The sequence below is a fragment of the Notolepis coatsorum genome (genome assembly GCF_963971535.1).
Source record: "Notolepis coatsorum genome assembly, chromosome: 1".
In the NCBI taxonomy this organism is placed as follows: domain Eukaryota; kingdom Metazoa; phylum Chordata; class Actinopteri; order Aulopiformes; family Paralepididae; genus Notolepis; species Notolepis coatsorum.
Window position 1 is genome coordinate 178,915,627 of NC_140165.1, and position 13,870 is coordinate 178,929,496.

Below are 13,870 nucleotides of genomic sequence, written 5' to 3' on the forward strand. Positions count from 1 at the left end.
ACCATGTAGTACCCTGTAGTGCCATGTAGTACCCTGTAGTGCCATGTAGTACCATGTAGTACCCTGTAGTGCCATGTAGTACCCTGTAGTGCCATGTAGTACCCTGTAGTGCCATGTAGTACCATGTAGTACCCTGTAGTGCCCTGTAGTACCATGTAGTACCCTGTAGTACCCTGTAGTACCCTGTAGTGCCATGTAGTACCATGTAGTACCCTGTAGTGCCATGTAGTACCATGTAGTACCCTGTAGTGCCATGTAGTACCATGTAGTATCCTGTAGTGCCATGTAGTACCCTGTAGTACCATGTAGTATCCTGTAGTGCCATGTAGTACCCTGTAGTGCCCTGTAGTGCCATGTAGTACCATGTAGTATCCTGTAGTGCCATGTAGTGCCATGTAGTACCCTGTAGTGCCATGTAGTACCCTGTAGTGCCATGTAGTACCCTGTAGTGCCATGTAGTGCCATGTAGTACCATGTTGTACCATGTAGTACCCTGTAGTGCCATGTAGTGCCATGTAGTGCCATGTAGTACCCTGTAGTACCATGTAGTGCCATGTAGTGCCATGTAGTACCATGTAGTACCATGTAGTACCCTGTAGTACCATGTAGTGCCATGTAGTACCCTGTAGTGCCATGTAGTACCATGTAGTACCATGTAGTGCCATGTAGTACCCTGTAGTACCATGTAGTGCCATGTAGTACCCTGTAGTACCATGTAGTGCCATGTAGTGCCATGTAGTACCATGTAGTGCCATGTAGTACCCTGTAGTACCATGTAGTGCCATGTAGTACCCTGTAGTACCATGTAGTGCCATGTAGTGCCATGTAGTACCCTGTAGTACCATGTAGTGCCATGTAGTACCCTGTAGTACCATGTAGTACCATGTAGTGCCATGTAGTGCCATGTAGTGCCATGTAGTGCCATGTAGTGCCATGTAGTACCCTGTAGTACCATGTAGTGCCATGTAGTGCCATGTAGTGCCATGTAGTGCCATGTAGTGCCATGTAGTACCCTGTAGTACCATGTAGTGCCATGTAGTGCCATGTAGTGCCATGTAGTACCCTGTAGTACCATGTAGTGCCATGTAGTGCCATGTAGTGCCATGTAGTGCCATGTAGTGCCATGTAGTACCCTGTAGTACCATGTAGTGCCATGTAGTACCCTGTAGTGCCATGTAGTACCATGTAGTACCCTGTAGTACCCTGTAGTGCCATGTAGTACCATGTAGTACCCTGTAGTACCCTGTAGTACCATGTAGTACCCTGTAGTACCCTGTAGTGCCATGTAGTACCCTGTAGTGTCATGTAGTGCCATGTAGTACCCTGTAGTGCCATGTAGTACCATGTAGTACCCTGTAGTGCCATGTAGTACCCTGTAGTACCCTGTAGTACCATGTAGGACCCTGTAGTGCCATGTAGGACCCTGTAGTGCCATGTAGTACCATGTAGTACCATGTAGGACCCTGTAGTGCCATGTAGGACCCTGTAGTGCCATGTAGTACCATGTAGTACCATGTAGTACCCTGTAGTGCCATGTAGTACCATGTAGTACCCTGTAGTGCCATGTAGTACCCTGTAGTGCCATGTAGTACCATGTAGTACCATGTAGTACCCTGTAGTGCCATGTAGTACCATGTAGTACCCTGTAGTGCCATGTAGTACCATGTAGTACCATGTAGTACCATGTAGTGCCATGTAGTACCATGTAGTACCATGTAGTACCATGTAGTACCATGTAGTACCCTGTAGTGCCATGTAGTACCATGTAGTACCATGTAGTACCCTGTAGTGCCATGTAGTACCATGTAGTACCATGTAGTACCATGTAGTGCCATGTAGTACCCTGTAGTGCCATGTAGTACCATGTAGTACCATGTAGTACCCTGTAGTGCCATGTAGTACCATGTAGTACCCTGTAGTGCCATGTAGTACCCTGTAGTGCCATGTAGTACCATGTAGTACCCTGTAGTGCCATGTAGTACCATGTAGTACCCTGTAGTGCCATGTAGTACCATGTAGTGCCATGTAGTACCATGTAGTACCCTGTAGTACCATGTAGTACCATGTAGTGCCATGTAGTACCCTGTAGTGCCATGTAGTACCATGTAGTACCCTGTAGTGCCATGTAGTACCATGTAGTGCCATGTAGTACCCTGTAGTGCCATGTAGTACCCTGTAGTGCCATGTAGTACCATGTAGTACCCTGTAGTGCCATGTAGTACCCTGTAGTGCCATGTAGTACCATGTAGTACCCTGTAGTGCCATGTAGTACCATGTAGTGCCATGTAGTACCATGTAGTACCCTGTAGTGCCATGTAGTACCCTGTAGTGCCATGTAGTACCATGTAGTACCCTGTAGTGCCATGTAGTACCCTGTAGTGCCATGTAGTACCATGTAGTACCCTGTAGTGCCATGTAGTACCCTGTAGTGCCATGTAGTACCCTGTAGTGCCATGTAGTACCCTGTAGTGCCATGTAGTACCCTGTAGTGCCATGTAGTACCCTGTAGTGCCATGTAGTACCATGTAGTACCATGTAGTACCCTGTAGTGCCATGTAGTACCATGTAGTACCCTGTAGTGCCATGTAGTACCCTGTAGTGCCATGTAGTACCCTGTAGTGCCATGTAGTACCATGTAGTACCCTGTACTGCCATGTAGTACCCTGTAGTGCCCTGTAGTACCATGTAGTATCCTGTAGTACCATGTAGTACCATGTAGTACCATGTAGTACCATGTAGTATCCTGTAGTACCCTGTAGTGCCATGTTTGATTGATTGATTGAAAACTTTATTAACAGATTGCAGAATGGGTACAGTACAGTACAGCTCAATACATACAATTGTTAAGGGGATGCAGACCAGAGAAAGACTTTCGTCTTGTTTACATCAGGGTCCCCCATTTTCAATTCATCGTAACATATATGACATACATGACATACAGATAGACAGTACTGCTACATCTATACATTTATGACATACCAGATTTGCAATTACAGTACTGTTTGTGATACAAAAAGAGTCCAGAAAGAAAAGAGTATATACATTAGACGTAGAAACTGTACATTGGATTGGGTAGGTGGGGGTGGGGGGGGACTGTACATTGGAGGTGGATGGGTGGGTGGGGGGGGGGGGTTGGGTAGGAGTGGGGTGGGGGGGTGGGTAGGAGGGGTGGGTGGGGGACACTGTACAACTGTACAAACAACACTGTACATTGGATTATTGACAAGACCATACTTGGTAATTTACTGTACATTGGAGGGGGTTGTGTTCGGACATTTACAGGGGCCAGTTTCGAGTTGCAGTCTCCCTTAGGTGTTTTTTGAGAGTGTTTTTGAAAGTGGGTAGTGATTCACATTCCTTTACAGCTTTGGGTAGGGCGTTCCACATTGATGTGGCATAATTGCGAAACGTGTTTAGTCCCTTGTTTGAGCCGAATCTGGGTTTAACATGATTTGTGGAGCTCCCTCTGGTGTTGTGATCGTGGTATTCACTGACCTTTGGGAAGTATTTTGTCATGTACATGGGTACCTTGGTCGTGTAGTGTATCTTGTAGACCAGGCCCATTGCAAGTTGCTGTACTCTGTCGTCTACTCTAAGCCATCCTAGGTTGTCAAAGTGGGCAGGGGTGAGGTGGGTTCTAGGAGTAAGGTCAAGCAGTAGTCTGACCAGTTTGTTTTGAGATGTTTGTAATTTTGTTTTTAGCGCCTTTGAGGTGCTTTGGTACCATGAGGTGCAAGCATAGTCGTAGTACCCTTGAATGAGTGCTCCTGCTAGAGTCTTCAGGGTATTCTTGTTTACCAGTGAGGAGATCCGGTACAAGAATCGAGTTCGTTGGTTGACTTTTTTTATTACATTGGATGCCATTTTGTCACAGGAAAGATTTGCCTCTAGGATGGAACCCAGGTAGGTAATATCTTCTTTCCTTGTGACAATATTGTCACCCACTGTAACTGAGAAGCCGTCGGTCTTGCTGAGTTTGTTATTTGAACCGAAGAGAAGTAGTACCCTGTAGTACCCTGTAGTGCCATGTAGTACCATGTAGTACCCTGTAGTACCATGTAGTACCCTGTAGTGCCATGTAGTACCATGTAGTGCCATGTAGTACCCTGTAGTGCCATGTAGTACCATGTAGTACCCTGTAGTGCCATGTAGTACCCTGTAGTGCCATGTAGTACCATGTAGTACCCTGTAGTGCCATGTAGTACCCTGTAGTGCCATGTAGTACCCTGTAGTGCCATGTAGTACCATGTAGTACCCTGTAGTGCCATGTAGTACCCTGTAGTGCCCTGTAGTACCATGTAGTATCCTGTAGTACCCTGTAGTACCATGTAGTACCCTGTAGTGCCATGTAGTGCCATGTAGTACCATGTAGTACCCTGTAGTGCCATGTAGTACCATGTAGTACCATGTAGTACCATGTAGTGCCCTGTAGTACCATGTAGTATCCTGTAGTACCCTGTAGTACCATGTAGTATCCTGTAGTACCCTGTAGTACCATGTAGTACCCTGTAGTGCCCTGTAGTACCATGTAGTATCCTGTAGTACCCTGTAGTACCATGTAGTACCCTGTAGTGCCATGTAGTGCCATGTAGTACCCTGTAGTGCCATGTAGTGCCATGTAGTACCATGTAGTGCCCTGTAGTGCCATGTAGTACCCTGTAGTACCATGTAGTACCATGTAGTATCCTATAGTGCCATGTAGTGCCATGTAGTGCCATGTAGTACCATGTAGTACCATGTAGTACCCTGTAGTACCCATGTAGTACCCTGTAGTACCATGTATTACCCTGTAGTGCCATGTAGTACCCTGTAGTGCCATGTAGTGCCATGTAGTACCCTGTAGTGCCATGTAGTACCATGTAGTGCCATGTAGTACCATGAAGTACCCTGTAGTGCCATGTAGTACCCTGTAGTATCCTGTAGTACCCTATAGTACCATGTAGTGCCATGCAGTGCCATGTAGTACCATGTAGTACCCTGTAGTACCCTGTAGTACCCATGTAGTACCCTGTAGTACCCTGTAGTATCATGTAGTACCATGTAGTACCATGTAGTATCCTGTAGTACCCTGTAGTACCATGAAGTACCATGTAGTATCCTGTAGTACCCTGTAGTACCATGAAGTACCATGTAGTGCACTACATGGGAATTAGGAATATGTTTAATGATTAACGCCCAATGTGACATATATGTAACATTTCAGATCTTTGCCATTAGGGGACACTATTTTGAAAATAAATTCAGAAATGTGTTCTTTGTAGTCTATTTAGTCAGTCTTATTCCCCTCATAATTTTCCTTGAAGTAGAAATGGGTGTGGGTTCTAATGGGTTAGAATGTCGATAGTTTCTAAGACCCTAAACATGGCAAATATGTTGCTCAATCAAACAAGCCTCCTCTACTTTTACTGTTGGCCTCCTACTTTCATTTCACATAGTTCACATAGTGTCACCCCTCCCTCCCTCATGTAACCTCAGAACCTTCAGCTAAAGGTTTTAAATAGGGATGCCCGATATTGGCTTTTTTACCGATACCGATATACCGATATTGTCCAACTCTTAATTTCCGATACCGATATCAACCGATATATGCATTAACATTACTTATTACATGGCGTTTTAACATTCGCCGAAATGCTTGATTGTGATTGGTCAATAGCCCCTGACAGCGGTGAATTATTTTTCGATAACCACCGGTGATTATTGTTTTTCGCAGCTGGAGTAATCAAGCCCACTGACACACACTGTTTCAGTGCAATCAGACACACCTGACGGCTGTCGGCAATAATAATAATCACTTTATTTGAGCTGACAGAGCCACAGAACAACTGCGTCTGCATTTGATCTCGTCTTGTCGATGGTGTAAAATGAATTAGGTATATTGTTAGTAAGTTAGCCATGTAATAAGCGGGATAATGTATAGCTATACTCGGTCATTGTCGCAAAATAATTGACCTTCACTGACGTTTAAAACACCTCGGCGAGGCGCCTCTGTGTTCTAAACTCCGTGTCGGTCAATTATTTTGCGACAATGACCTCGTAGCTATACATTATCCCTTACATATCTCTTGTCGTGGAATTAACACAACATTATGCATACTTTTGACAATAAATAAAATCAGAATTAGTTCTTACTTGCTTGCCTGGGTAAATAAAGGTTAAATAAATGTAAAATGTATTTATCAGGGGTCTGCGCTTTGAAGGGGCGCCGCCCCCATCGCTTCCTGATTCTACTGCGCAGGCGCACCAACCGACCTGTAGGAGTCGCTGTCCACAACGCCCGATCCCCACCCATCAGTTTCCCACCCCCTAATACTGCCAATGTGTATTAGTACGTACGGACGACCAGCTAAACTGAAAGCAATGTGGAGCGCTGGGCTCGAACAGGCGAACCCAGCGTCTCCAGTATTTGTGGTGAGCGCCTTGCCCACTGCACCACGTAGTTTTAAACCACCAGTTTTAAACTATTTAAGACTCTTTCATGTTTGCATTAGTGGCATCCTTCACAACAACTAATAAAACCATCTAAAAATGCCACAACATGTTCTGCCTGGTAGACCAACAGCAAATGCATGATATGACAGCGACCTGCAGGGCTGAGGGGGGAGGTGCTAAAACTAAAATAGGCTACTGCCAGCAATAGAGTATATCTGCAGAGCCGCAGAGCCCAATGTCCGGGCGGGGCTTCGGGGCCTGTACTGTGCGTGGGCGGTACAGGCTGTACTGTACTGTACCCATTCTGCAATCTGTTCATTAAAGTTTTCAATAAATCAATTCAATCATATACAGTACTGTTAAATGTGTGACATACAAGATATGCAAATATGGTTACATAGATGGAGAGACTAATGAACTGGTTAGAGTTACATAGATGAGATTAATGAACTGGTGATGAGTACCAGTCTTCTCCTCAGACATAAAATCAGTTTTTCACATTAGGATCTAACATCCTAACAGGCCACCTTGTTTATGGTTTGATTCAGTTTAGTAGAATGTGAAAGACATGAATGACATTGATGTGACATACTATAAAATCAGTTTATTTACAGTGCAATGAAATAGTTCTGGATTACTGTTACTGTACAGTTCAAGTCATCTTTGCCTTCTGTTTGGTATCCACAGTTTAAAACCTGACAGTCTTCCCTCTTGTCTGACACCCACTCTTAATGGTTTATATGGTATATATCAGTAAACACAATGGGTTTGATAAGCGATTGTTTTGATAAGGACCCCACAGAGATGCAAATATTCTATTAGAATCCAGGTACTTTCTGTGTGGAGTTGGCATGTTCTCCCTGTGTCTTTGTGGGTTTCCTCCAGTTTCCTCCCCGCAACTGACTGTGGTGTTTTACAGTTCAGACCGATCTGGTACAGTAGCTCTGACTGTGGGGTTTTACAGTTCAAACATACACAGCCTCCGTCAGAGGAGAGGATAAAGGCTCTGTCGGGCAGCTGACCATATCTCCTCCATCACACACAGATGACCAGATACACATTCCACACAGGTTCAAGTTGAAGAAGTTTAATTTTAATGTACTGAATAATACAGGTACTTAAATGAATGTTCAATTCATCAAGACATTTAGAGACATACAAATATACAGTACTATGTAAGAAAAAAGCATCAAGTCATGTTTATCATTTTGGACTAAAATAGAGGAATGTTGCTCAAGGTTGTAAAACGCAGTTGTGCGCACTATGAACCGGGATTTGATTGAATAAGCAACACATGTGTTTTTTTTACAATGACGTTGACAATGTGTATTGCAGTGGACAATAACAGAGAATGTGAAGTTGAACACCTTGTGAGAATGGTTCATGTTTAACATAGCTTTAACATTAGTTCAACATTAATAAAGTAGTCAAAACGTGGGCCAAAATAATAGTAACTTCACATTCACATAGCATTAGTTGGGTGTTTACAGGGAATATTAGCTAACATGCATTAGCTAGCTAACGTTAGGTTAGTGCAGAACTAGCCCCCAGCTGCAATCCCGGAGCGTGCGTTAGCTAACGTTAGCTCACCACTAAAGCAAATTACAGATGGAAAATAGGCCCTAATTTCCAAAATAGCGAAGGTGCCCCGGCCTAAGGTACTTACATTTTCACTGAAAGACATATTTGGTTATTTTTCAACGAAGAAGAATGAATGTTGAACCAGAGCTAGAAAATCATACAAATATATTTGCTCCACACGCATGCGCACTATGAAGCCCCGCCCAACATCGCATGCGCAGTAGTGCACCGCACAGTACAGGCCCCGACGCGTCTATATTAATGCCAGCCCAAGAGTGCAAGAGTGCTTCCGCATTCGCCGGTAACCAATGCGCATTTTCTTTTTGACGCCCCACAAACGCATGCTTCCATTGTAACGTTAACACAGCCCAGCTGTCAACTGTACTTTGTAACGTTATGTTATTTCGGGCATTCATAACGTTATTTCGCGCGACTGTACATTGTAACGTTAACACAGCCCAGCTGTCAACTGTACTTTGTAACGTTATGTTATTTCGGGCATTCATAACGTTATTTCGCGCGACTGTACATTCATTGTAAGTTAACACAGCCCAGCTGTCAACTGTACTTTGTAACGTTATGTTATTTCGGGCATTCATAACGTTATTTCGCGCGACTGTACATTGTAACGTTAACACAGCCCAGCTGTCAACTGTACTTTAACGTTATGTTATTTCGGGCGTTTTATTCATAACAAACATTGACGCGATTCCGCCAACACATATGTAATATTAATAGGTTTTGCTCACAGAGAGATAGATAAATAAATAAACATAATCACGGTTATCTACCTCAACAACTGCATGTACTGTAGAAATGTATGTTTCAGTGCAGATAAAGGTACTGTACAAAATAACCTCTAAAACACTGCTAGAATACACAAGCAGTTAGGGTGCGCTGTGTTAACGTTACAATGTACAGTCACGCGAAATAACATAATAACGTTATGGCGTTATGAGTGAATCTGGTCCTCGTTTGGATAATATGTAAAGTACAGTTGACAGCTGTGTTGTGTTAATGTTACAATGTACAACGAAATAACGTTATGACATTATGGGTGAATCTGGTCCTCGTTTGGATAATATGTATTCCATTTCCGCGTGTGAGTGGCAAAAAAGAAAATGCGCATTGGATTGCGTTACCGGGGCCAATCAGCACTCTTGGGCTGGCATTAATATAGACACGCCCCCGACACCCCACCCACGCACAGTACAGGCCCTGGCGCCCCGCCCATGCACAGTACAGGCCCCGAAGCCCCGCCCAGACATTGGGCTCTGCGGCTCTGCAGATATACTCTACTCACTGCCAGAGCCTAAATAACTACATGACATACAGTAACAATTCATGAAAATACATGACATTCACTCTACATTGTTGTTCTACCAGGAGCTGCTGGGGGAGCGGGCTACAAACCAGCCAAAACTGGAGGTGAGTTTAAAACATGAGTATAAAACATAATGGCCCCATTTGTGTTTATTTATTTATTTTGATCTGCATTACTTATGCACAGAGAAATGTGAAATTATGTAGAGATGTGCAAAATCCATCAATATGTGAAATTCACTCCACATGTGCTCATTAGCCTACTAGCATTTACATTACATTAACCTACTGGCATGTATATTACATTAACCTACTGGTGTGTATATTACATTAACCTACTGGTGTGTACATTACATTAACCTACTAGTGTGTACATTATTAGCCTACTAGCATGTATATTACATTAGCCTATGGTGTGTATATTACATTAACCTACTGGCGTGTACATTACATTAACCTACTGGTGTGACATTGACCTACTGGCGTGTATATTACATTAGCCTACTGGTATGTATATTACATTAACCTACTGGCATGTACATTACATTAACCTACTGGCGTGTATTACATTAGCCTACTGGTATGTATATTATTACATTAGTCTACTGGCATGTACATTCATTAACCTACTAGTGTGTACATTACATTAGCCTACTGGCATGTATATTACATTAGCCTACTGGTGTATATATTAAATTAACCTAGTGGCGTGTACATTACATTAACCTACTGGCGTGTACATTACATTAACCTACTGGCATGTATATTTGTATATTTCATTAGCCTACTGGCATGTATATTACATTAGCCTACTGGCGTAACCCTAACCCTCAGATGATGATGAATGAATGAATGAATGAATGAATGAATGAATGAATGAAAAAGTTTATTTTTGGACATGTTATTCTCCATATTTATCCAAACAACTTTGTTCCGTCGAACCAAACAATCATAGCAACAAAGAAAGAAAAAAAAAGGAATTATAAACAAAAGGTCAAGAGCAATGTGTTTGGTTAGCAGGAGAACTTGAATAAACTGACAGGGAAACACACTGGGGGAAAAAAGTGCCTAGAAATCTGTGTGAATGGCAATATTACACAGGATGGACCTCAAATTGCAACAAGTTTTAATTCCTATTTTGTTGAGTCGGTGCAGACTCTGCAACAGAGCTCCCCTACTAATCTGACTATGTCTCCAGTGGATCAAAATCAGCCTGTCTTTGAGCTGTGTGAAATCACTGTAACAAAAATGACAACAATTATAAATTCCTTGAAGAACTCCAAAGCCAAAGATGTGTATGGTCTAAACACTATGCTACTAAAAACTTTTAATGAATGCTTATCTGGACCAATATCAACAATCATAAATAGATCCTATAGTGAAGGCGTTTTCCCAGGAGCATGGAAGGAAGCTATAATAACCCCCATCTACAAAGCAGGTCAATCCTCTGAGGTAGCTAACTATAGGCCAATTAGCATTTTACCTGTTATTTCCAAAATAGCAGAGAAACACATAGCAGAACAACTAACAAGTCACCTTAGCACCAGCTCTGTTGGACTGCACCCCATGCAGTTTGGTTTTAGGGCAAAACACTCAACAGAGACTGCAATCTGCTTCCTCCTGGAGAGTATTAAATCTAAGCTTGATAAGGGGGGAGTTGTTGCAGCCGCATTTTTAGATCTAAAGAAAGCCTTCGACACTGTCATGGTGATCATGGTGTCCTGCTCACCAAGCTTTCTCGGTACAACTTCTCCCCTAATACCATCACATACATGAAGTCTTATCTTGAAGGTAGAACTCAGAGAGTAAGGGCAAATGGTGAGCTATCCTCTGCCCTTAGCTGTGGTTTTGGTGTCCCCCAAGGATCTATATTGGGACCGCTGTTGTTTAGTTTATACATTAATGATCTTCCAGCTGTATGCAATAAGTCTGACATCCAGATGTATGCAGATGATACGGTAATTTATGTCCATGCAGAAACCAAGCAGCAAGCTGCAAACAAGTTAACAGCGGTGTTGACATCGGTCACTGAATGGTTGACTAACTCATGTCTGCATTTAAACACCAAAAAGACTGTTTGCATGTTTTTTACAAAGAGGCTGATGAATACTGTCTCACCTGATGTCTATGTCAGAGGAGAAAGGTTGACAGTTGTATCCGAATATAAATACCTTGGGATAAAAATGGACTCCAACCTTACATTTAAAAAACAAATCAAATCGGCAGTAAACAATGGAAAGTTTCACTTATCAAACTTCCGTCACATCAGAAACTCTCTGTCAACAAAAGCAGCAGCACTGTATTTTAATGCCATTATTATGTCACACTTAACATACTGTCTGACTAGCTGGACACAAGCCTCCTGTACAACATTACGATCTGTACAGGTAGTTTACCATCAGGCTGTGAAAGTTCTGGACAGGAAAACAAACAGCCACCACCATTGTCATAGCATAGCAAACCAGAACCTACTGAGCTGGGACAATCTTGTCAAATTCAAAGATGCCTGCCTTACCTATAAAATCCTACATGGCTTGGCTCCTCCCCCCCTCTGTACTTTCATAAAACAGAAAGCATCTGCTGATAGGTATACCAGGTCTGTAGTCAGAGGGGACTGTGTAGTCCCAAACAGGAGGTCTGCTTTTAGTCAGACAGCCTTTTCCGTGAGAGCAGCCCACACCTGGAACAGTCTGCCAACACGGCTCAGGGAGTATCAAAGTTACATCTCATTTAAAACTAACTTAAAATCATGGTTGAGAGATGGTCAAGTGTGCGACCATTTTAACTGAGGGGTTGTATTTTAATGTATTTATTTGTATGTATTTTAGTGTATTGTAACCTATACTGATTCCTACTGTGTTTTAATTACTGTACTATGTTTTTTAACTGAGGGGTTGTATTTTAATGTATTTATTTGTATGTATTTTAGTGTATTGTAACCTATACTGATTCCTACTGTGTTTTAATTATTGTACTATGTTTTAATTATTGTTGTGCTCATGTCACCTGCCCCAGAGACTACAGTTGAAAATTAGCCAACTTGGCTAAACTGGCATATTTACAGTCAAATGTTCCTTAATATGCACTGTCTCTGTATTTTAAACCAATAAATACAAAAAAATACAAAATACATGTCCAAAAAAGGAGTAGAGGGAAGCTAAGCTTATTGATCCCTACCCCCTTACATTTATATTTGTTCTTCCATTAATTTTACTAGATATAACATAATTTAGTGTATTACAATATAGAATATACTTTTACTTATATTAAAAGATTACAAGAAAAAAATACTTGATTCACTTGACAGCAGTGAATATAGTACAGCACTACATACACAATATAACAAAACTTTGTTTATCCTCAATACTCATTTCTGTATTTTTCCAATGTGTATTTTTTTAGCTGCTTTTTAAATTGTGCCACATGTTTACTCTGTTTGATGTATTCGGGTAAATTATTCCACAACTTCACTCCACACACCGATATGCACATGCTTTTCAGCGTGGTGTTTACCATTGGTTGTTTAAGATTCCCTCTCCCTCTTAAGTTATATTCTCCTTCCCTGTCTCTGAACCATTTTTGAATGTTGCCTGGGATTAGTTTATATCTGGCTTTGTATACAATGAGGGCAGTTTTGTAATCCACTAGGTCCATAAATGTCAATTATTATTCTTGTTGCTTTTTTTTGCATGGTGCATATTGGCTGTAGAGTGCTTTTGTAGGTATTATATTACCCCACACCTCCGCACAATAGCTCATATATGGTAGGAAGAGTGTACAGTACAGTGTATACAGTGTTTTTTGGTTTAGAATGTGTTTTATCTTGCATAGAACACCAACACTCCGTGCCAATTTAGTCCTGACATATTTGATATGAGGTTTCCAGTTGAGTTTGTGGTCTATTATCACACCCAAATTGTCAAGTTAGACCGCGCTCTCAAGTTCTGACACTGGGTGCTGTAATCCCATAAAGTTGAATATAACAAAAGCCGGACCAGCACTCTCAGGTTCAATAGTTTTAATGGCAGCCTGAATTGGAAACAGACATAGTTCCGAAACATGTCTGTTTCCAATTCAGGCTGCCATTAAAACTATTGAACCTGAGAGTGCTGGTCCGGCTATCCTGCTTTTGTTATATTCTATTATCACACCCAGAAATGTATTCTCAAATACCCTCTCCTGTTTAATACTATCAATCATTAGTTCCACCGGTGTATTTACTTGTATATCACGTTTACCAAATATCATGAATTATTTATTTTTTTATATTTAATGATTTATTTACATCAAACCACACTTTCAGTTTGGTTAGCTCAGCTGCGACATTCTTTAAAAGCATTTGGATGTTCTCTCCCTCACAGAAGACATTTGTATCGTCAGCTAAAATTAAATTTTTCAATATTTTAGACGCATTACCTATATCATTTATATACAGTATGAATAGTTTCGGGCCCAGAATTTACCCTTGCGGCACACCACAGATTATGTTTGACTGAGTGGACCTGTACTCCCCCAACTGCACAAACTGTTGTCT

The 13,870-nt window shown here is 41.9% G+C and overlaps 1 protein-coding gene across 1 annotated transcript in view; it reads left to right on the forward strand.

The window, feature by feature from the left end:
* Nucleotides 1–13,870, forward strand: part of elna (elastin a) — a gene marked incomplete at its 3' end in the record, with an annotated part of 221,955 nt that overhangs the window by 75,061 nt on the left and 133,024 nt on the right. Inside the window, exon 3 of the mRNA XM_084308372.1 lies at nt 9,400–9,441. Coding sequence (XP_084164498.1) covers nt 9,400–9,441 — 42 coding nt within the window. The remainder of the gene's footprint in view (nt 1–9,399; nt 9,442–13,870) is intronic.